This window comes from Theobroma umbraticum, unplaced genomic scaffold (genome assembly GCF_002168275.2).
Source record: "Theobroma umbraticum cultivar Fairchild unplaced genomic scaffold, ASM216827v3 scaffold_239.0, whole genome shotgun sequence".
NCBI classification, from domain to species: Eukaryota; Viridiplantae; Streptophyta; class Magnoliopsida; order Malvales; family Malvaceae; genus Theobroma; species Theobroma umbraticum.
In genome coordinates this window covers 164678-188848 of record NW_018397279.1, presented here as the reverse complement: position 1 = coordinate 188848, position 24171 = coordinate 164678, and the positions used below count along the sequence as shown (strand labels likewise).

The window sequence follows — 24171 nt, the reverse complement described above, 5'->3', positions numbered from 1 at the left end:
ACTCATGCTCACAGGTGGATCAGGAAGGGTCTACGATAGCTGAACGGTTGGATTGCATTGACAAATGTGAGCTGGAATTCTCACTGAAACTCATTAGCAAACCCTTGCGAGGGGCTAAGATTCGGACATAATTCATTGGGCCCTTATAGCCTTTGAGGCACAGTTCCTTAAAGTTGGCCTTGATGTCCTGGTCATTTTCCAAGTTAAAAGACCAATACAGGAAAGCTATGCATGCGTTCAGCAGGAAAAATAAATGGGATCATCCAGGTAAAGATAATCCCTCTAGATTGAGACTTTCGATGATCAAGATGTGCCTGCAAAAAAAAGTGATCATGTTGCACCAGAATTTACACTCACGCTCCAATTGTATAAGACATTTTACTTGGATTCTTAATAGCATGTCGAAAAGAACATCTGGATTCAGTAAAGGTGAGTTCTGTTGATGAAATTTTTGACTTCTTCAGAATCTTGATGTTCAACTTCTTTATAATAGTTGTCATACCCTTTAAACGTATGGTGCTTTCCTGCCCCATTGTTTTTGTTTCTGTTTCATTTCCTGTCCTGTTAATTCCTTGATGATCCTTCTCTTAATTATACTCCCAAAGACTTTAGACATTTCATTATTCTTTTCTAAGTTGGATAGCCGAGAAACGCCTTGCACAATCTATTTCAAATATTATATGTTTCAAATTCTACGAAAAATAAATTTTTACCTTTTTGTCAGGAGAAACAAAAAATTATACACCCTTTTTGCTCACTCTCTCTTTTATTCCCTATTTGAGAACCACACATTCAAATTCAACGGACTCCACTTGCAAGCAGTATGTCGCTGATATTTTTGTGACTGAAATCATATTGATTGAGACATGGGAGAGAGCTAATTCTTTACAAAACTACTAAGTGTCATGGTTCATCATCTCATTGATTCATTTCCTCTTGTGTTTGGCTATCACCTGTTGAAGAGTTGAGTGCAGAACCACTGTTGTCCTTGTCTGTATCTGCATTCTGGCTATTTTATGTTGCTATTTGAGCAGTTTTCAACAACCTTTTTCTTCCAAGGGGCACATATAGTTTGGCCTGCCAAGTGTTCATTTTAAATGCACTGGCTTATAAAGTCTAATCCCTCTTTCACTTCATAAATCTTAGATGCATTTCTCACATTGTCAACAAGCCAGCCAACTCCATACTGTTTTGCTGCAAAATGAAAGCAAACACTAATTAACATGCCAAAGAACTTACCTAAACGGTTGCCATCAGTTTTACTTCTATGTGCGGTTAACCAATTTAATGATCAGAAAATTTTCAGGAAAACTGTTAGATAGGAAGTGTAGCCATCGTTTCCTCATAAGTTCATAACAAGTAGATAGAATTTACTCACCTTTTCTTTAATGCTCAAAAAAAAAAATCAAATGGTTCAAATCATAACAAACAGGGCCGAAACAAAATGAAATAAAAAACCTTATCGAAGTTCAATGACATCTATTCAAGATCAGTTTATGCAGTATTTCCAGTGGTTTGTATATAGGAAACTTTCGCTACAGTCAGAATGATGCATAGATCAAATGCAAAACGAAGGTGATTCTTAAAACTGTTATGAAGACTACTCTTGTTGCATCTCAAAAAAGAATATCTCAATTGATTAAAGGTAAATTCGGTTGATGAAATTCCAGGTTCTTTTGAATCTTGACCATCATCTTTATGACACCTTTCCACACATGGAGAAGAACAGAAGATTGCATTCTATAAATGCTAGTAGAACTCAAGAAGTTCTGTTTGAAGATATCGCATGCGCTATCAGGATTCAGAATTATAGGTCTGGTTGATGTTTATCATAGAAATTAGGTTGCTTTCTTCGACCAGGGCTTTGTTATTATATACTTTCAATAGCTTGTAATTCTATAGTTTTCTGGTTGCTGGCATCCTCCTGTACCATGGTGTATTGTCAGCACTTTGAATATGTTCAGAATACATCTCAAATAGAATAAACTTCGGAACATTAAAAATCAGACCAGGCATTTACTTCCCAAGTTTAGATAGCAGCATTAAAAACCGAAGACATTTCGTAGTAATAATAACTTCGTTGTCTTTGTCCGTAAGAAATATATTCTCAGTGGATGCATTTCCATCTTCAAATCAGATCACATAAACGTACTTCGGACCAATGTTCATACCATATCTCCTTACCCTTTGGGCTGGAGCCTGCATATATTCATTTGCCAAGAGGACAGAAAGGGAGGTAGTATAAAATGAAAGAAACTGAAGACTAAAGACAGAACAATATATGATGGATGGTGAAAGTTACCTTGAAGTTTTCAATTCATATTCAAACTATTTTAACAGCAGTAGTGCCCTGCTGTGATTGATGATTCTTGTTTCATATGTTTATGGACAAAACCCAAGGAGAAAAAGCCAGTGGTGAACATAGATTGGTTAATTTTAGCATTCCCTTGATTTCTTCTGCTTCCTAAGGTATATATAAGAAAAAGGTTATGGAGGGGGGGTGTTTCCTCAAAGCCTTCTTTCTGCACTTGTGAAATATTATTGAGAGTAGAGCAGCTTATTGCCTCATTTTTTTTCTTAGCTTGGGTCACAAGCTAACACTATTATGCCCTGATACTAAATATTAAAATCTCGATCAATGTGACAAGAGCAATGAACAAAATGGAAAGCATCAAAATTAAGTTTCTAAGCTTTGTCGACCTAACAACACCAAATATGAGACCAAAATTCCTGTGCCTACGTACCCAAATCCTTTATATGGCTACATACATCTAGATGTGGGATGTGTAAAGAAAGAAAAAGAAACAAAAGTCTTGCAGAGGACAACTTCATGCCCCTTAATAACATGAGTTGTCAATGGAATTGCACACATCATAATGTGCAGCTGGGATCAGGAATCTTCAAGCTCATCTATAGTTTCAAATTTCAATTCAATTGAATGAAATATTTAGGACTTGAGGGTAAGGCCCACTGTTTGAGTGAAGGAATAATCTTTCTGGAAGCACAGAGGGACTGTGAACTATATATATATAGTACTTCTTTATAAATTTCATGAAAGACTATATACCAAACATTGATCAACATGTACTGGACTGGATGGCCTGCAGAATGTCGTTTTCACTTTTTGTATGTCTTCCTCCAATCTTTCCATGGGTTTAAGAGAACAGGAGGCAAGCTGCTCTTATCTCTTTATCCATCTAGAAGCAAAAATTTTGAATTTAAAATCTTGTGTTTTTGAAAAGAAAAAGGGACTATCCTACCATATTACATAATCATGGACTCATCAGTAATGTGTAGGTAATTTTTTTTTCTTTCATTTAAATTCTCCAAATTATTGTTTTAATTTCAGGTAATCAATACAACCAAAATAAGATTTATGAAGCAAAGAAAGCACATATAAGTTTATTAATAGTAGAGAACTAACCAAATCACATGTATCTTAGAGAAGTTTGTTTATAGTATGGATCACTATTCCTAGCTTCTTTGTGTAATACTAGACATGTACATGTAATGATCTTATGGCTAATTGTGTATGAGAACATTGACCGAATTGCGAATAAGGTATTGGTCTAGTAATAAAAGGACGTGTTGAGACTGTTTGAGCTCTTAAGTGTAAAGCTCTCTGTTTTAATTTATCTTGGTTTGACGTTAACCAATCACTGGCAATAAGCACCAGATCCTCTCTCATCAAAGGGAAAAAATGGCCAGTAGCTCCATAATCAATAGTGCATTAGCAGCTAATCATTAGCTTTTGGCTGGAAAGGAAAGGTTTCTTCTATAGATTGGGTTGTCCTTAGTGTGATTTTGCAGGATGTTTAAGGTTACTACTGAGCAAGTCAAAAGACACAGGCAAGATGCATAATAGGACCTGAAATAATTGGAAGGCCCTTGGACTGCTTCAACCAAATACAAATATTGCCAGTTTATGCATTTTCTGATATCTTTCGTCCACATTTTCAAGTATGCAGGCAATGGGGTAGCCAGTGGTTCAATCGTGAGCCATCTGCATAGAGTTCCAGACCAACTCTGCTAAAGACATGGACATCTCACCAAACAGACAACTGACTAGAATCTCGACAAAAAGTTGTGGCAGTCTCACGTTATTCTTATCTTGAGCATCCCCTTCCCATTCCTGTATCTACCAAGTGCAACCTTTTTGTGAACTTTGAGGCTGTTTCTCTTTCTTGATAATCCGTTTTCCTTTTGTATTTCTTTAATGACAAGGAATTACCCCCTTATCGATAGTCTCATATGCTTGTATGATAAAAATTAACTAAAGACATGTAAGCTTACATCTGGTCTCAAGTTAACCGTTTTATTATCAGGCTAAACTTGTTTATCAGTTTAATATCCAAATATAAGCCTTCCCAGTAAACGTAGAGTTTGGCAGCTATGGAGAGGGTTGTCTTTTGGTCAGGACACATTGATCTTAATGCTGGTTTTGTTGCTATCATTATTCATCACGGTCATGGACAAATAGCAAATGTTCTCTGTCGGCAGCTGGCAATGCAGTTGTAAATAGCCCTCTTGTTTTGTGGGTTCCATATGCAGTTTGTTTGTAATTCAAGACTGGAAATTTGTTTGGTCCACCATTTTTAACCTATGTAGCTTTGATCTTTTTGATGTCAATGTTCCCTTTGATATGTAATTCAGTTGGCTTTCCCTGTTGGTCCCTGGAAAACCGCTCATTGGACCTGAAATAAGGCTAACCCCAAGAATAATGATCCTATCCTATGATTAAAATTGTTATTTTGCAAAGACTGAAAAAGATCTCACCTTGATACGCTGAGTATCTAAACTTAGCAGCATCTCTGAAAGACTGAAACTTGAGTGATTTGGTGCTAGCTTTTTGGATCTGTTGGTTCTTGGCTGCATGTGCTATATGATTACTGATTCAAATATATACTCAGATTTTAAATAATGATCTGACTGACATGGGAGTAAAAATATCTACAGTATATAACAATGAAAGGAATAATAGAAATTTCGTATCTTCAGATACATTGTCACAAAATATATAAATATTAACAACATCACAATCAATTAGTCAACTTGGAATACTTGATATTATACTAAAATGCAGGGTACAGCCATGGCCAGGGTAGCTAATCACATGGGAGTTGTAGCAGGACAGCATTCTCACATGTGACCATGCCAAATAGCCAAGAGCTATACTCTTTTTGAGGTGCAAATATCTACCATGTTCTCTGCTTGCTACTTGTGGGCTTTCCTGGATGAGGCTTGAGTTGCACATGCTTGGTTGATAGGACACACTTGCATCTTACCACACAAAAATGCAACCCCTATTTGCTTTTCCTTTAGATTTTAGTGAAAATGACAAGATTTATCCATATTTTGACCATCTTTATCATCTTTTTCCTTTTTATTGTTAAAACTAATAAGGCTCTTCAGGCCATCGACACACTAACAGGCCAGTCCAGAGACACGCCAGCAGGTATATTAGCATCGACTAATGTTATTGTCTTTAAAACTTATAGTAATCAATACATCCATTTCCTACCTGTTATAGCGTATGTTACTGCTCTGTACTTGAGGGGAAATTAGAAGTAAGTTCCACATCGTACTGAACGACTATATAGAGTTAACAGGTTCTCTGACTCTTCTTTACACGTGGGTAAATATAAACTAACTGTAATAACTAACAAAGTCGAAGTCGAAGGTAGGAGATGGAAAAATGAATGAAGATGCCCACAAAAGAGTTGTCTTAGTTAGGGTCACATGGGGAACCCTAAACTTCAAAGTTAAGGAGACCCTACTCCAGTAAATGCTGTCCCTCTTATGGGACTAGTTGTATTGTTTACTTCATTGTTGAAAGTGACCACAAGGTGAAAGAAAATTGGAACACTTGGAGGGGGAGAGGGGGAGGACATCACCCCATGTGAGCTTCTAAATTTGCTTCCACTTCACAATCTCTTATTTTCAATCGCATACATTTACACTGTTCATTATCTGAAATACTCGTGCCCTTCCTACCTGAATATTTGGTTTAATAAAATAGGTTCATGTATCCTCGTATTTAAAAATCAATATTAAATATCTTTTCTCTTAAAATTGATAATGGAAATATATTAAAAAAATATAAAATGCATTCATTTATTTCTAATTTAAAAAGTCAAATTTGAATCTATTCTCTTTTAAAATGGATAATGAAAAATATCATATGAATAAGAAGATTAAAAAATTTAATATATAAAATGTTAATTAAAAAAATGTTTACACTTAGTATTTGGTTTATTGATTGGTGTATAATTTTTTTATGAATTTGAATCCCTTCTCCCAATTATAAAAAAAAATAAAATTAAAAAAATGGTTGCTTTGAATCACTAAACTAGTTAACATGCATGGCGGTGTTACTAGCATAAAACATTTTTATATCTCTTGTTATATAGTTTATATATTATAGGATGATGTTGCTTCAATTGTTTTCCTACAATCATGCCGCCATTATGTTTGGTTCTATTCTTTTCCCCTATATTTTACTAATTAGTTTTTTAATAAAAAAATGAAAGAATATTTTAATAGATTCGGATATTCTTTTAAAACAAATTATAGTATAATAAAAACTTGAATTTGTTGAAGGAAAATGTAGATTAGTTCGAATACAACACACAAAGAATAATCACGTGCCCTTAAATTACATCGTCTTTCATAAAAAACGTATTACACCCATTGTCATTGTATATCTTGGACACAAATCCAATGTTACAATTTTAGAAAAGAGTCGAGAATTTCATATGGACCATATACTAAAGTGAAATCAAGTATTTAATTGTTCACATCATCTTTAATATGTAATTTTTTTTTATAAAATAAAATCATGAGACCTAATAGATTAAAGCAATCTTAACTTGTGAATTTTTTATAAAATATAAAAGAGAATTTTTTTTTTTATAAGAAAACATTAAGACTTGCATAAGACAGTGACATAGTTTAAGAAAGATCGTGAAGTAATTTTCAAATGGCCATACTACTATAATGAGACTGTAGATTTAAGTGTTCATATTATTATTAATCTGAAGACATTTTTTATAAGACAAAATCGTTAAGGCCGAACAAAATCTCAACCTGTGAATATGAAATATATATATATAAAAAAAAACATACAAGGGCAAAGCCAAAAACCATATGTATTGATAGGCCTTAGAGAAAATAGATGTAAATGTAGTCACGAGAAATTAAATCTAGGGGCTGTTTGAGGCAGAAATGGATGTCATGCACAATGCATGCTTACGATGAGCAATTATGGTGTTTATGTAAAAGTGAAGTAGATCGCCATGACCATAGTCTTTCATATCATGGACCACTGTCTCATATTCATCATCATTTGACACTTCAAGTTTTTTGCATGAAAAAAGTTGCAGTCCCTTGAACCAACCAATCTTTGTTTTCTTATAAATGTTTCAAGCACTGAATTCAAATTAAGAAAGAATATTTAAGAGTGGAATGAAATTAATTTGTGATAGTCATAATAAGTTTTTAATAGCTTTTCTGTGATATTTCATCCTATATCATATGTGTATATGATTATTAAAACTTATATACGAATCTAAATCAATTATTGTTATTTAGAAAAATTGTTGAATAAATGGTGTTGAACCATATCGTTATATTTTCATAACCAAAAAAAAAATCTTACTATGTTTATTTTATCAAAACCCTAAATATGTGAGTTACATAATACATATTAAAATTGGATATATAATAGTGAAAAATATAAAAAGATGCCATAGTCATTTAATCTTCCACCTCAAATTGGTTGTGGAGTCACCTTCACGTGGGTTAACACACCATCGCCAACACTTTTACAGTTTGATCGTTGCTACATTTTTCTGGTTTCGAAGAGAAGGTTTGTATATTTCTTCTTATCGGTTATGGACTCTTGGGATAATTTTGATTTGATGATAATACTACTTTGGGATTTAATTATTTCATTTCACGTTTACTTGATAATTATATAATTTTGATCTGATAACTATAAAGAGTTCTCTATCTATCTCTAAGGCTCTCTAATGATATAATATGATAAGGATCTTCATCTACTTAAAAGAAATATTATCCTCTGTTAATATTCATAATAACATTATGATGGACAGATAATGCAAATGGAGCCACAAAAACATTGATATTTCTTGTTCTGTCACTGTTGATGCAAGTGTTTCTGTTACTGACCTTAATGCACAATCTTAACGAAAGGGAAGGGAAACACAAAAGCAACCCCTGTCCTTTTGGCTGTGGCCAATGCTGCCTTGCTTTGGTTTGGGTAGTAAGGATCGGGGAAACACAGAAACCAGGGGATTTGCAGAAGACAAGCAACAATACTAGCTTTTCGGAGCCTTATTTGACTTTGCACATTTAATATAAGAACCAGGCCTGAATGTGAATAACTTAATTATCAGATGTCTGTCAGTTCATGGATTGCGAGGAGTTTCCTGTCTGCTAAGGTTGACAAATGATATCCATAGAGAGTTTTGGTGGGAAACAATGCAAGTTTAAAATTAACCATATGTAGTTAATTTTGTTGAATTGGAAAGCTTAATGAGCTGTGGCAGCTTGGATTTAATTATACATTGTATGTAGATCTCAATGGTACCGCGTTAAATGATTAAATGATTTGTCAACACAATTAATCTAATGGTGTTCCCACAACAGGAAAAGAAACTTCCTAGTAATTGGCAAAACAAGAGAGGACAGGTTAGTTTGCTGCGAGGTGTGATCTGCAGTTTGGCTGTATCTAGTTGTCATCATCAATAATTTGGTTTTGCTTCTCTAATCGTCAGATGAGTTTCAGGATTGTTTCCTGTGAACAGTGGTCACATGTCAAAGCTGGATTGGTCCAATTAAGCTTTGTGAAAGATCTGTCCATGTTGACTAGGCTTGTTTGTATCTAATCACTAATTACGCATTTAAGAAATTAGTATTTAATTTAGTTTTGGATCTTCATATTCTCACCACAAAAGTAACAGGAACTCTCCTCTCCTCCTTTATTATTCGTTCACTGAAAGCATAGGAGTGTTACTTCCCTTTCTCTCTCTCCCTCTGTCTGTCTGTCTCTCTCTGTATGCCAACAATACATTAGCATCATGCTTTGACTAGAAAATCTCATTTGTCAACCTTAAAACACCCCTGCATCTCAATTCCTGGATTCTGTTTCCACTATGTTTTCAAGGATCCAGTTTTCAGTCCAAAAATCATGAAAACATATAATAGCTGACATTTTGTTTTGGCTTCTTTATCTCCCATTCACATCTATGCTGCTTTGCAAATCTCAGAACTGAAAACCCAGTTCGAGTTATTGCTTCTTTTCCAAAGTTTTGATCTGGGGTATTTGAATCTATTCATCTTTCTTCTCTGTTTTGGCCTCTGGCACTGAAGTTTTAAACAAAGAAATGGCTCCAAGTTCTGTCGTAGTCACAATTGAGAAGCCGAATAAGTTCTCTTTAGTCGAGATCAATGCCTCAGATTCATCGTTACTGCTTGAGAAACAGAAGGCAGTTAGTCCGAAGCAGTTTACTTGGTTTCTTCTTCTGAAAGCTCACAGGGTATTTGCTTGTATTTCATGGCTGGCAATGGCTTTTAAGACCATGCTTTTATCAGTCAAGAAACGCATTGCATTATCTGATGTGAGTGACGAAGAGGCCAAAAGCAGAAGATTGTATAGATTTATCAAAGCCTTTCTTGTTATCTCCATAGCAGCTTTGGTAATAGAAATTGTTGCCCATCTGAAGAAATGGAATTTGAACCTGATACAGCCATGGGAGGTTCAAGGTCTTGTGCAATGGTCCTACATGGCTTGGCTGTCATTTAGAGTTGATTATATTGCTCCTTTGGTGTTAACAATGTCAAAATTCTGCACTGTGCTATTCTTGATTCAATCTCTCGATCGGCTTATTCTTTGTCTTGGGTGTTTCTGGATTAAATACAAGAAGTTGAAGCCCAGAATCGAAGGAGAGGCTTATGACATGGAGGATGGCTCAAGTTTCCCTATGGTTCTTGTTCAGATTCCTATGTGCAATGAGAGAGAGGTGAGAATTAAACTGAACTTGCTCAAATTGGTTTGTTTTGCTCTCTATATCTCTTTGTTTTATGTTGCCAATCTTCATGGGTGTGTTTATTAACTAATCCATGTACAAATGTTGCAGAAGGTTTGGACATATATTTAAATTCACTTAGATTTACTTTAAAAAGTTATTTTTTTCTGATTCTTAACAAAATTCTAGTACATGTTTGGGACTTCTGCGGTAGCTTTTGTTCACTTTTGTCTTTTTTTTTTTTTAACTTTTTAAGCTGCCAATTTTGTTTTTACCATTTGTTTAACATGTTGGACATTCTTTTCCTGCTTTTTGGAACAAAAAGCCAAAGCGCTTTCTTTTTCTCCTTTCCTCGTCGTGAAGGCAATGGCATTTTTCTACGGAGAACGTTATATCCCAAGAATTCTAAGCCTTGAATTTCATTATTTACTGTTGAATTTTGTTTGTGGACCTATTCTGAAGTAATTCTTGGAATTAGGTATATGCGCAATCAATTGCAGCTGTCTGTCAGCTCGATTGGCCAAAAGACCGGATTCTAATTCAAGTTCTAGATGACTCAGATGATGGAAATTTACAGCTTCTGATTAAAGATGAAGTCTCCTTGTGGCGTGAGAAAGGAGTAAACATAATCTACAGGCATCGGTTAATCAGAACTGGATACAAAGCTGGCAATCTTAAATCAGCTATGGCCTGTGACTATGTCAAGGACTATGAATTTGTTGCTATATTTGATGCAGACTTCCAACCCAACCCTGATTTCCTCAAACAAACTGTTCCCCACTTCAAGGTACCATGTAAAATCCAATGGAAAGAAAGAAACTAGATTTCATTTTAATGTCAATAGCCACTTAAACAACCTTGGTCTTTATGGCAGGGACAACCTGAGCTTGGTCTTGTTCAGGCTCGCTGGTCCTTTGTGAATAAGGATGAGAATTTGCTTACAAGGCTCCAAAACATCAATCTGTGCTTCCATTTTGAAGTGGAGCAGCAAGTGAATGGTGTTTTCCTCAATTTCTTTGGATTCAATGGGACTGCAGGTGTGTGGAGAATTAAGGCCTTAGAGGAATCAGGAGGCTGGCTTGAGAGAACAACGGTTGAGGACATGGACATTGCAGTTCGAGCACACTTAAATGGATGGAAATTTATCTTCCTCAATGATGTAAAAGTTCTTTGTGAGTTACCTGAGTCTTATGAAGCCTACAAGAAACAGCAGCACCGCTGGCACTCAGGTCCAATGCAGTTATTCCGTTTATGTCTTCCTGCCATCATAACTTCCAAGGTTCGGCTATTTTTCTTTTGTAGTATCTTCAATCTATCTCAATCCGTTGAAAGTACATGTAGATGACTAATGGATGTGTGTTGGTGCAGATATCGGTGTTGAAGAAAACCAACTTGATATTTCTTTTCTTTCTTTTGAGGAAACTTATACTTCCATTTTACTCCTTCACATTGTTCTGTATTATACTTCCATTGACCATGTTTATTCCCGAGGCTGAACTACCCCTTTGGGTGATCTGTTATGTTCCTATTTTCATGTCTCTTCTAAATATCCTCCCTTCCCCAAAATCTGTCCCTTTCTTGGTTCCTTATCTTCTATTTGAAAACACAATGTCTGTCACCAAATTCAATGCCATGATATCAGGACTATTTCAGCTTGGAAGTGCTTATGAATGGGTAGTGACAAAGAAGACAGGTAGATCATCTGAATCTGATTTATTGGCCTTGGCTGAGAGGGAATCAAAATCTTCCAATGAAGATAAAATCCTTAGGAGGAACTCCGAGTCTGGTCTGGAAATGTTGAATAAACTCAAGCAACAAGAAGCTACCCCTGTAAATAAGAGAAACAGGCTCTATAGGAAAGAGCTTGCACTTGCTTTTCTTCTACTCACTGCAGCTGCAAGAAGTCTATTATCTGCCCATGGAGTTCATTTCTACTTCTTGTTGTTTCAAGGCTTGACTTTTCTGGCTGTTGGTTTGGATTTGATTGGTGAGCAGATAAGTTAAAAGGACCGCCTAGTTTTCGGAGTTAATGTTGTTTAGTGCATATACGGAGGTTGGACTGATTTCCAGCTCTCTGACAATTTGGCTTTGGATAGGAGCTGGATGTCAACACAGATAAGAAACACTATCTGAATTATTAGGTAAGGACTAAGAGATTAAAGTTGAGTTTATTGTATACTACTATAAGTAATCTGTGTATGAATAATGAGAATTCAACATAAAATTTTCATTTCAATTTTCTCTATATCTTTAGAATGAAGAAACAATGACTGTGCTTTCATCACTTGGAGCATGTGGTTTCTCCTTGAAGGCATGCTCCAAGAACCACAATCAAGAGATACGAGCTTCTCTGAGATTCATGCCTCAGAAGCCTACCTGCAAAAATTTCTATTCATCATTAGGATTAATTAAAATGATGAACTTCAATCTGAATTCTTCCATATATTCCTGTCAAAAGGCATCAGTTTCTGCACCCATTCATGTATGCGTAATAATAACAATTCTGACATGTACTCTTTAGCAGAGCGGGCCAGTCAAAACACAACACCTAGCAAACAAAAGATAAATGCATGCAGATTTTAAGGCAGTGAACATTCTTGGTGTGATATTCTTTGGTGTTTAAAGGCATATGATGGTCATTAAAGCACAGCATCAAGCCAGCACAGAAATTTATGTTCGGTTAAGATAGGACAATGTTCTGGTTTATTTAAGGCAGCTGCCTTTTTGGCCAGAGGGTAAATTGAGCAATTCCCCTAAAATGCTCTCCTCTTTACATCTGTGTTATAAAACAAACGAATTCTACCTCAATAAATATTTGAGACACTCCACTACTGCTGCATCTACATAAAAGCTATTAATATTTGAGATCAATGAGTCTAATGATATTTCCATGCCTATACCTTACTTTTGTTTGTCTTGGTGTCCAAAGATCTTCTCATCTATGGGAACATTCTAAAAGTTGTGCTGTTTGGCATTAATCGCAATATAAGGTAGCTACACAGGTACGTGGGTGTCCCTATTTAAAGTTAAAGATTTTTGTTTAAAAAGCGAAGTTAAAGATTAACATTACAATCTTTAGGAGTTTCATACTATTTTAAAGGTCAAAAGAGATACATAAGAAAAATATCTGCTGATATTTGATACAATCCTTATAATAGGGAAACCATCTGATATTTGATATGAAAGATAAATGAAAATCCTCTAAATTTTTGTATATTTGACAAGCTTTCTGAAGTGTGCCAAGGACATCTGAGATGCATATCAGCAGGATGGTATAATCGGTATCGTGGTGTCTTCGAAGTGTGGGTACTAAAACACTACGACTGAGGTTTGAGGGGATGGTTCCTGGAGCACAAGTTAACAGCTGGCGACTTCAGGTTTATTGATTCTCGCCTTTGTAACATTGATTCACTTTCAGTTGCACCTTTGAGGCCACTGGGTTTCCATCCCTTCAACAAGGAGTCACTGAGTGGTATAGAGATTGCTTTGCACGTCGTCGTAATCTTCAAAGCCGAACTCTGGAAGTTTACAGTGAGTTGCAACGATCTTTGCCTGATTGCTGGGCAGTTTTGAAGCTTGTGCTACCCACATGGCCAGCAGCAGTTCCTCCTCAGCCATCCTAAGACCACTGGACACTTGCTACCAATGCAACTAAAGTAGGTTCTTGGTTTCAATCTTCTTGATTTAGTTTATATAAAGAGATCTCTCTTCTGTCAATTAAATAATAAAATATATTTTATTTTTAATTTTTAACTTTAACAACAGATTTAACACTTTACAATTATAATTATTTTTAATTTTTTTAGCCGTATATGAATGAAATAGGGACTCCTCTATTTAGAAAAACACATAAACAACTTAAACAAAAAATTCTATAAAAGTTTAGTAATCTTGCTGTACATCAATGTGGATTGGTTTTATTAATATAAAACACAATCAATCACTAAGATTCATAGTATTTTTTAAGTTTATTGTTTGTAATCTTTTTATACGCCTTAAAATCATTTTACCATTTTTTTTTATTTTGCCGTTTGTATTCTACCAGGAGCTCCTCATAATTCATTAATTTAAAACTCACTAAAGCTCCAATTGTTTTTTGATGCATGCATGTAGTTTCTATTCCTTTATATATATTTATGGCAAAGCATCAGTTTCTTTTCCACTTCAATACTACATAGAATGAGCTAACAATGACATGAGCTGCAATCTTTAGTAGCAACCTAATATCAAAGTTTAACAAGCAATAGATACACAAAGACGTTAAACGTGAAAACAAAGTGTGTTTGGGGTAATATTGCAATATGTCAATTGCTCCGTCCCCTGTCCTCATTTTAGTACTTCCTTGTCGTTGTGCAATGGCAACATTCCTCTCACTAGCCACAAACTAATAAGTCAAGTTTGGAACAGATGGTCGAGCGGTTCGCGAACCGCTTTTCTGTTTCCACTCTCTCTTTGAAATGTTCAAAGATTAATCTTACCAAAGAGTACAAAGAAAAACGCGTTCCATTGACTAAATAGATGCCCTTGCAAGTCAACCAGGCCATCTCTTCAATTTTGAGCTAAATCAAATTAAGTCCTTTCATTTCCTATTGCCTTCCTCTTCCATGGTTGAGAGATGGGAAAGCTAAGTCATGATCTACACATCCAGCACTTTAGCCATCCCCACCTGCTAGAGCTAACCAACCCTCTGACTCTTAACATCACTCCCTGTTCAGGCTGCAAGCTTCAATCTTCCGGATGGATGTACACTTGCAAGCCCTGTAACTTCACCCTGCATACATCCTGCAGCCAACTGCCTCAACTGATCACGCATCCAGCCCACCCCGGCCACCCTCTGACTCTCCTCCCAACCCCTGCCTACCCCGTCGGCTGTTTCAACTGCGATGCCTGTGGTCAACAAGGCAATGGCTTCAGCTACCACTGCTACCAGTGTAATTTCGATATCCACTCCGTTTGTGCTTCCAAGCCGCTCTCTATACTCCACCAATCTCATCCTTGCCAGCTTCAACTCTTCTTTTACCCTCCTTACCAAACCAAAGGCTTTTCCTGTGATGTCTGCCATCAGATTGGGTCAAACTATTGGCTCTATCGCTGTAGCATATGCAATTTTGATGTCCATTTGACTTGTGCAAGTACTGCAGCGTACACAAACACAACTAGACAAGCAACCATCCAGGTTCAGCCACGGAATTCGTATCCAGGACGAAACAATTTGCAGTATGGGAATGGACCTGTACAAATGAATAACCAATGTTACATGCAGACGTCGCAGAGTCAAAACAATGGGACAGCCATGTCAGGAAACGCTTTGATGGATGCGGCTGTTCAGGGCTTTGTAGAAGGAGCAGCTCAACAAGTTGGCCAGAATTTCGTGCAAAGTTTGACGGGTGATGATTCTAATAATGGTAGCAACGGTGACAATGGTAACAACAATAATTCTTCATCATCTATTCTTGATATTGGGTCTTCTCTTTTGAGTGGCATGTTGGGTACGTCCTGAAATTGTTCAAAATTTGGATCATCAAGAAAACAAGATGGGCAACCAAAGTCATCAGCTGGTGCAATTGTTTTGTTGGAGTAAATCAGGAGAAAATAATAGTTGTATACGCTCTTGTTGTGCTATAAGGCCATGTCTTTAACGGGTTGAAGTCTTTCATAATGTGGAATACAACTTGGTTTATTGCAACTGTCAATTGTTTTTTGGATTCCTAAATCAAACTTTGTGTATCTGCTTGCCAAAGCCAGAAAATCAACCTTTTGTGTAATTTATTCTTTTCCTTTTTATACATTCCTCTACAATTTTTTTGATATTTCATTATTACTCAAGGAACCCTAACAAGGATGGGACACTGTTTGGATGGAGTTTGTAAGCTAAAACAATTTGTTCCTCTAAACTTTTAACAAGAAATAATAAAACCCAAAATTAATAACAGGCTTGGTAACTTATGGGAGTTGGAAGAGGGCCCAAACCAAACCAAATGCTTAAAAGTGGGCCACAAGTTTGCCCTAAGGTTTGATATTCTTACCTCAAGCAGCACAGAACATCCAAACCCCACCCACATCGCACGCTTCCTAAAAGGAAAGGAGACAAAAGACATCTGTTTTCTCCGATGTCTACGGATAAAAGGCCTCTCCTCTTTCCCTCCAAGCAAGCGCTTCACTCCCTTTCATTTCTTCTTTTCTTCCCAGCCATTTTCCCGCAATCCAAACGCCAAAGGTTTTCCATATTCGATTCCCTCGCAATTTGTACATATCGATTAAATTTCATCATCACATCTTCGTATCTTCAAGGTACCTTAAAGTTCTTCCTTTTTTTCTTCTTAATTTATTGCTTTCACTTAAGGATTCTTTGATTGTGGTTTAGTAATTTATGTTTTTTATTTATGACTTATGAGAATTCTATAGAAATGAGTCGTCGAAGCTTTTTAAAGTTTATTTTCTCTTGATAAAAAAAAGGGAATAAAGGCGAAGAAGAATCGAACTACTTTTAGACAATTTCTCGCTGCTTACTCGATTAATTGAGTCTTTTAGGTTTGATTTCTGGCCAATTGTTTCATTTCTTTGCACGTCAAGAGCTCTATAAGTTTTTTCTATTGGATTTTCGTTTTCTTTCTTTTAAAAGGAAGAAGAAAAACAGTGCCAAAGCTCCTTGCTTTTTGGGAAAGCAAGTATTGTTACTTAATTCTACTTGTTCACGGATAAGTTTAGAAATTGAGTGAATTGTTTCTGAATTTGAGTGGTTCGGGTGAATTAAGAGGCTGTTTTTTGAGATTTTAAGTTTAAAACTTTTAAATCAAATGTGGTATTTCGAACTGGTGCCGAGTTGAAGTTCAAAAGATAAGTTGCCACTGATCATATTGTTGGTAATTCAGTTGAACAGAAGAAAGAATCAGGAGCTGCCTAGTTTGAATAAAAGTTACTATTTACAACTGTTTACATTAGTATATGTTATGTCATACTCATGTTGCATTTAGATGGGCCTAGAAGCGGGTTGATTTTCAATTCATTTTTTTTCATTCCGGGTTGGGCAATAATTTGGGCATTCACTAATATCTGTCTAATGCATATATATATATATATATATATTCTTCAAAAGAAAATCTTATTCTTTCTCCTTGTCAAATTCTCAGTTCTTGTACTCTTGCTATGTTTATTTTATTCTTCAGTGTTAAAGAAATGGTGGTTTCATCTTGGATTACAACGACAAAATTTTCATCAATTCATCACTTTCTACAGTCCTCTCCTGTTGTTCCAACTCCACTTCCAACTTTAAGCTTCCCGGCTAGGAACAAAGGTGTCAACTTGAGCAATTCAGGTAGAAGCTTTTCAAGGCTTTTTGTGGTTAATTCAAGTTCTCCGACAGCTTCTTTAAATACCCATCAAGGAATATGGGAAGACCCAGATGATGGAAGTGGAAGTGAATATGATGAAGAAGAGGAAGTGGAAGAGAATGATGAGACTGGTTTTCAAGAAGGAAATGATGTTGGGGTTGTTGACAAGTATACAGGGAATCAGTATGAGGAAGACCTTGTTAAAGGTTTGTTTTTTTGTTGGGTTTCTTGTTTTTCGATTGGAAAGGAAATTACTTGTTTAAATACTTATGTTTTTGTAGGTAGACTTTACATGGGAATTTTGATTGTTATTATTATTTTGCTACTATATGGCATGCTAGTAAGACTCATGGGGTAGAGCTACCTGCTAGTAACTTATTAGATTCTGATGGTAGTTCTTAAGTAATTTGTCTTATCTGACTAGGCATGAGGGCAAGGTTTCATTTTGCAGTCCTTCAGAGGATGAAGTAGACTTTGACGCTATGATTCATATCTATAGTTATGCTCTGTGTTACGTCTGATTCTTACGTCAAAAGTAATTGTAAATATTTTGTTCATTCATTTGCTCCCCAAAATAAGAAATTAGCAGGTGGTGATTTAAATTGCTAATGAGCCTTGACAATTTTTGTTGGTAATAGTCAATTCCAATTTAAATGAATGGCCATAGAGGGGATTAGTTGAGTGGTAAAGATGTTGCTTTTATTGATTCAGAACATCATATGATTTGATAATTCTTGTCACGCAAATCATGAGGGAATAATTTTTCTATCCTGTGTGAATCACAGAACAACTGATGCATGATGAATATTTGCACTAATCGTTAACATTCTCCTCTTTAGAACAGAAAAATAAGCTTTGTTCCAATAACAATCTCCATTCAGACCTAGTTTTTCTAAAAGCCAAAATCATGGTTACCCGGTTGGTGTCTAGTTAGTTGATGTCTAATACTGCAGCTTCACTCTTAAGTCTTCAAACTAATATAATCGATCGAAAGCCAATTTCTGCCTCATTTTATGGGAATGCATGGAGTTGTATCTTTAATTCATCTTGCAGTGGTTGTCTTCTTTATTATACTTGTTAGACATCCTTGTTATATAACTACTTTTTATGTGTTTTCCTACATTTTTATCTTTAGCAAAGATCAAGCAATAGTATAAGGATGTTCTCTGATTGCAGAGGTTGAGCAGCTATTGGGACCAGAAGAAAAAGCAATTCTGCAACAGAATTCCTCTCCTAACTTGAGCAAAATCTCAACTGTAATTTTGCTTCCCTTCTGTCTTGTTTGTTATATAATAATTTTATTTTCCTATATTAGTTGCTCAATATGGTATTGAACTACTTTTCTTTGTTAAGGCCTTTTGAAAACATATAAGCATAGATTTTGTTATGGACTGATCATCAACTTCTTATGACCCTGATTTCCAGGCCAAATGGAAACCACTTCAAACTCTTGCACTATCATTGCAGATACCTTTTATGGACAAGCTACTTGAAGATGGGCTCGACATAGATGAGGTGGATAAGGTAAATTTTATTCATACTGAAATTTTAATATCTAAATTTTAAGATTGCCAGTTTCTAGTATACAAAATCTAATTATGATATGATGAGACAGGATGCTCACACTGCTCTTCATAAGGCAATTATTGGTAAAAAGGAGGCTGTTATCAGTCATCTTTTGAGAAAAGGTGCAAGTCCGCATGTCAAAGATAAGGTGAAGTAACGTTTTGTTATCATAAACCTGTCTCAGGTTCCTTTTCGTTCCTTATGCTTGTTAAGCTTCAATTCATCTCTTTATCCTGATAACAGGATGGTGCCGCCCCACTTCATTATGCAGTTCATGTTGGTGCTATGCAAACTGTGAAATTATTGCTCAAGTACAATGTTGACGTCAATGTTACCGATAGAGTCAGTTGCTTGTAAACTTTCTTGACCTCTATATTAGCTTGTGAATTTGCTTCTTAGTTCTTTTGCAACCCCTTCTTGCAGGATGGATGGACCCCATTGCACATTGCTGTGCAAAGTAGAAATAGAGATGTAGCAAAAGTTTTATTGATCAATGGTGCAGATAAGACCAGAAAAAACAAGGTAAGAAATATGGCCAAAATGGCAATATCATCTATTTTTTTTTCCATTTTCTTTATCGATGAATATTTGTTTCCATATACTAGTTGTTTATATATATATATATATATATATATATATTATGCTTAGTTTTCTTTAACAGTTAGCATCACTAGGAACAAAGTTAACACAAGGGACTGCTTGCTTAGCACTAAACTTTCTCTTACTTTCCACCTTTATTTTAATGTCAAATACATGTAATATGAATAACTTTGCTCATGTGTTTCTGTTTTTCTGCATATTTCAGTACTTATTTTTCTTTATTTTGCTGAGAAATAACGTATCACTGATTTGCTATTTACCGTCTGATGCTTTTGCTTTGCTCTATGCTTTCAAGAAATGCAACTTTAATGTTCTGGAGTTGCTGCATTTCAGGATGGTAAAACTGCCTTGGATTTAAGCTTGTGTTACGGGAAGGACTTCAAGTCTTATGATCTTGCCAAGTTACTGAAGATACTGCCAGTTGACAGGGATTTTTGATGGGCAGCAAGCAAGCCTGGACTTCGTGATGCAGTTTACAGTGGGAAAATATTATTTTACTACTTGGTTTTTTAATCGTCCATGCTCTCCTACATTTTCAGACTGAGCACAACTGAGAAAATATATGGGTAGGGAGGATCATGTGAATGATACTCTAATCATCGGAAATCCTTGAATGTTTAGTTTGTGATCCTGGACGTCCACTATAACTGTCTGGAATATGGGAATATATGGAGTGTATTCAGAAACGCACTGAAGAGATGCAATGGCATGGAGACTAGGAGCCGTTGGGCAATCAACATTCTTCATAAGCCGGTCGATAATGTTGCTCTGTGTGATGGCCAATGTGGAATGCGGACTACTATCATCGTAGTTGGGGAGTAGAATGTCTATTTTCCATTTCAGTTTAGCTGAGAGTATATTGTAGTAGACCAGGCCATTGATTGTTCCATTCCCTTTGTTATAATGAATGTAACTTTTCCTGGATGTAAATTCAGAGTTAATCGATAGTAGATTTATAGTACCTCTTAAAATACCCAAATTAACGATATTAGACCACTTGACAATCGAGACAAATTTCTCGTAACTTAAGCAAATGTATTCAGACAAATCCAAAATGGTCATATGCCTGATTCCTGCAGAACTGATTACTGTTTTATTTTATATATCAGAATTACAAAGGAGATAACCTAAAAGAAAAGAATTCCAGTTTCCTAAAATTGAGCCTTAGTCCACATCCGATGGGCCACTTGTCCCGTTCTTCCCCTTTCTTCTTTCCCGCCAAAGCCCAGACCTAAAGGGCAAAAGTTGTCATTGCCCTTTGTCTTGTCTCTTCAGCCACTCTGCAAACTTTCCCTTCACAGTTGTACTTCAAAGCTTCTCAAAAACCCTTCAAATTCGTGTTTGTTTTCATCGTAATAATCAATGGAGGGAGAGAAAGATGCTTTTTATGTTGTCAAGAAGGGTGATGTTATTGGCGTTTACAGAAGTTTAAGGGATTTACATGCACAAACTGTAACTCCTGCTAATTCCTTTCTTTTTTTTTTCTCTTCTTTACATTCCAGCAAGGCTTTTTTAGTTTACTTTTTGTTATATTAAGGTGAATTTGCAAATGGGTTATTGCTTTTTTTATCAAGTTTTGCATTTTCACTTCTGGGTCTGCTTCATCTTGATGAAATGATCAATACTTCATTGCATTTTTATTTCTTATTCTTAAATAGTTCTTGGATGCTGTTACTATTTGTGGGTTTGCTGATTTGTTTGGATGTTGAATAAGACAAAAAGATATGTGCTATGGATTGAAATTTGATGTTTTATGTCGGTTTTTTTTAGGTAAATGATCCGTCTTTAATTGTATATAAGGGATATGGTTTGACAGAGCAGGCTGAGGCGTACCTTGGTTCTTGTGGGCTCAAAAATACTGCCTATTCTCTCAGTGCCTCTGATGTTAATGATAAAACCTTTGGCAAACTTGTTCCTTGCCTTCCTCAGGTGGATTCTCCTCTGGAATTTCCTTGTTGCTTACCATGTTGACAATATATGAGGCTTTCTTTCCTTCCGCTTTTATAGTTTATCATCTTCCATCTTACTGTCTGTTTGTGCAACTGTATACGTTTATATCTGTATGTTGTGTACTTGTAAATAAGTGCTATTTTATTTTGGTCTTACTTGGCATAAGTTGTCCGATAAAAGGGGAATGCTTATTTGCTTTCAGCAACCAACTTCTTTCAGAGGAAACACATCCAACAGGGATCCTTCACCACGTAGATTGCGACAAAAACTTGGCAAGGTTCTTTGTTGAAACTTATGGAATATTAAACTTGAGATTAAGTAACTCATTATGTGCAACATATCTGGATCAAATAACTAGTTTCAAACGTGTAGCAATCTTTAGATGTTGATATTAAAAATTGTGAGTAGTCTAAAGTTTCACCCAGTTGTGAACCTTTGATAGTTGCAAATTTCATCAGATTTAGCTTGCAAAATAAACAAATAACAGTAACTATATTACTAGTATGAAAGTTGAGTAATTTCTTGCAGTTAGTTAAATAACTGAAAAACAGTCAAGAATTCAAGACCTTTGATTAACATTTTTTTTCCTTAAACTAAGTTGACAGGCATTTGTCTCTTATTGCAGGAGGTGGGTGGATCAACCTCACTTTTCGCTGATCCTAGGATGAAGCATATAAACTTAGCTAATCAAGTTGAAACTCAGATGATGCCCTTTAACTGTGTAAGTTATCATTGTAAAATTAAAAGGTTTCTATTTCTTTAAACCAATTCCATAATCAGCATCAATAGCATGATTAATGCAATAATTAAGAGCACATCTGGAATAATATGACATTCTGTACATTGGCAGTTTAACTAAGAATGTCATTTATGTCAATTCCTAGCAATCCTATATTGTTGAGTTTGATGGTGCCTCTAAAGGAAACCCTGGACCAGCTGGTGCAGGAGCTGTTTTACGTGCTGCAGATGGAAGAGTGGTATGCTGTCACTTGAATTTAATGCAACCAGTTAAGGTTATGAATCCTTATTTAGAGCACTAGCTGTATCTAACCTTGAAATATAATAGGTCTGTCGATTGCATGAAGGTGTTGGCATTGCCACAAACAATGTGGCTGAATATCGAGGTGCCATTCTGGGGATGAAGTGTGCTCTTAAAAAGGGGTTTAAACACGTTCGTGTACAAGGAGACTCTAACCTCGTCTGTATGCAGGTTGAGAGTTTTATTGATTTTTACTACTTTCAAGTGTTCTCCCTGTTTTCATGATTTTATACTTTCGTTCATGTCATTCTTCCGAAATTTCCTCATGAAACAGGTTCAGGGTAGGTGGAAAATCAAAAGTCAGAATTTGGTTGAGTTGAATAAACAGGCAATGGAGCTCAAAGATAAGTTTGTGTCATTCCAGATCAATCATGTTGTCCGGGTACATGCTTATAATAAATTCCTTACTTATGAGCTCTCCACCGAATACATGTTGCTTTTTAGATTAGTTGTTATGAAAAATGATGAAGCAATAAGAACATCATGGATATACATGATGAATAGGGGATTCTTTTATGATCTTTTCCTTAGTTGATCAATAGCAACAATTCTGGCAATTAAAGAGTAGGATGTGTCTGTAATAACAAAAGTTTTCATTCATATCAATTTGAGGCCTTTAAAGATAACCCCATATTAACTTCTGGATATGTATGTTTCAGATGCTTTAAAATACAGATGTGTTTAATTTTGAAAAAGCATGGATTTGTTGTGTTTATGTTGAACAATTCTTGGAAAAATGGATTCTTGTTCTCTGGTTTGCAAATGACGGATTGTTTGTATTCAAGGAATTTAACTCTGAAGCTGATGCTCTGGCAAACCAAGGTGTTAATCTCATGAGTAAGGGCCTTCAAGCTCCAGTAAAATCTTACAACACTTATTTGTGGCTTTCCAAAGTCTGTGATACTTTAGTCTTGGTGCTGGCATAATGGATTGGTTCTGTTGCTCTTGCAGATGGTCAAGTTCAAGAGGATTGGATCATGTAGTAAATCCAAAGTTCAGGCAGCACCACGGAAGATGCGTTGATTTCTAGGTCCTGACTGGTTCACCGGCATATTTGTCAATTTCGTCGCTTGCACTGACATGTTTTTGTTCATTAGCCAGTGAAAGTATGTCAGACATATTAGATGTGCTTCAACATATTGACTAAAGTAGTTTTTACGATGACTGACAATGTTTCGAGAACATCATTCAACCTTTCAACTAAGCTGTTGGTTGGCCAGCAAAAAATCAAATCGTCCCTTGTGTCAAGCTTTGTTCATATGTTTATTATAAAATGTGATTTTATTCACAGCCAAGTTTTACAATATTGGAGTTGTTAACTTGGGCTAAACTTTGGTGATTGCGACTGGCTGCTCTGTGTCTTAGGCATACAGATATTATCAAAATTTTTAACTACTTTCACCATAACAGAAAGGCCAAACCTAGTGGAAGGAAATTGGCGTTGAGAAATGCTTCCGTTTTCCTTTTAAGCATCAATTTGGGTTAAGAATCCCAAACCGACTAATGAACAGAGTTCAAAATGAGATAAAGAAGGTAAGACTAAATATTTAAGGACTGAAAATATCATTAACTGTCATAGTTAAAAAGAAAGAACTGAGAGTGTCGACGACCCTTGTCCGTTTCATACCAAAAGTTT

The 24171-nt window shown here is 35.8% G+C and overlaps 4 protein-coding genes across 5 annotated transcripts; all 4 read left to right on the top strand.

Annotated features, from left to right (window-relative positions):
• Positions 1 to 8971: 8971 nt before the first annotated feature.
• CSLC04 (Cellulose-synthase-like C4) lies at positions 8972 to 12294 on the top strand. Its single transcript, XM_021443438.1, has 4 exons — positions 8972 to 10043; positions 10528 to 10836; positions 10924 to 11328; positions 11418 to 12294. The coding sequence occupies exons 1-4, from the start codon at positions 9408 to 9410 to the stop codon at positions 12051 to 12053; spliced, it is 1986 nt and encodes a 661-aa protein (XP_021299113.1). The 5' UTR covers positions 8972 to 9407; the 3' UTR covers positions 12054 to 12294.
• A 2297-nt stretch (positions 12295 to 14591) lies between these two features.
• Positions 14592 to 15846, top strand: LOC110427883 (protein VACUOLELESS GAMETOPHYTES-like). The gene has a single exon (XM_021443519.2). The coding sequence runs from the start codon at positions 14665 to 14667 to the stop codon at positions 15547 to 15549; it is 885 nt and encodes a 294-aa protein (XP_021299194.1). The 5' UTR covers positions 14592 to 14664; the 3' UTR covers positions 15550 to 15846.
• Positions 15847 to 16151: 305 nt separating this feature from the next.
• EMB506 (Ankyrin repeat family protein) lies at positions 16152 to 20470 on the top strand. Its single transcript, XM_021443595.2, has 8 exons — positions 16152 to 16340; positions 17216 to 17586; positions 18557 to 18636; positions 18806 to 18904; positions 18996 to 19094; positions 19190 to 19288; positions 19370 to 19468; positions 19880 to 20470. Exons 2-8 carry the CDS (start codon positions 17226 to 17228, stop codon positions 19982 to 19984), a joined length of 942 nt encoding a protein of 313 aa, XP_021299270.1. The 5' UTR covers positions 16152 to 16340; positions 17216 to 17225; the 3' UTR covers positions 19985 to 20470.
• Positions 20471 to 20685: 215 nt separating this feature from the next.
• LOC110427944 (Polynucleotidyl transferase, ribonuclease H-like superfamily protein) lies at positions 20686 to 23844 on the top strand. Of its 2 annotated transcripts, XM_021443597.2 has the most exons (9): positions 20690 to 20998; positions 21317 to 21475; positions 21699 to 21773; positions 22122 to 22217; positions 22381 to 22473; positions 22563 to 22706; positions 22810 to 22917; positions 23321 to 23372; positions 23487 to 23842. In XM_021443597.2, the coding sequence occupies exons 1-9, from the start codon at positions 20909 to 20911 to the stop codon at positions 23516 to 23518; spliced, it is 849 nt and encodes a 282-aa protein (XP_021299272.1). In that variant the 5' UTR covers positions 20690 to 20908; the 3' UTR covers positions 23519 to 23842. The 2 variants fall into 2 exon arrangements, with proteins under 2 accessions (XP_021299273.1, XP_021299272.1); XM_021443598.2 differs by lacking the exon at positions 21699 to 21773 and having other exon boundaries at positions 20686 to 20998; positions 23487 to 23844.
• The last annotated feature ends 327 nt before the right edge of the window (positions 23845 to 24171 follow it).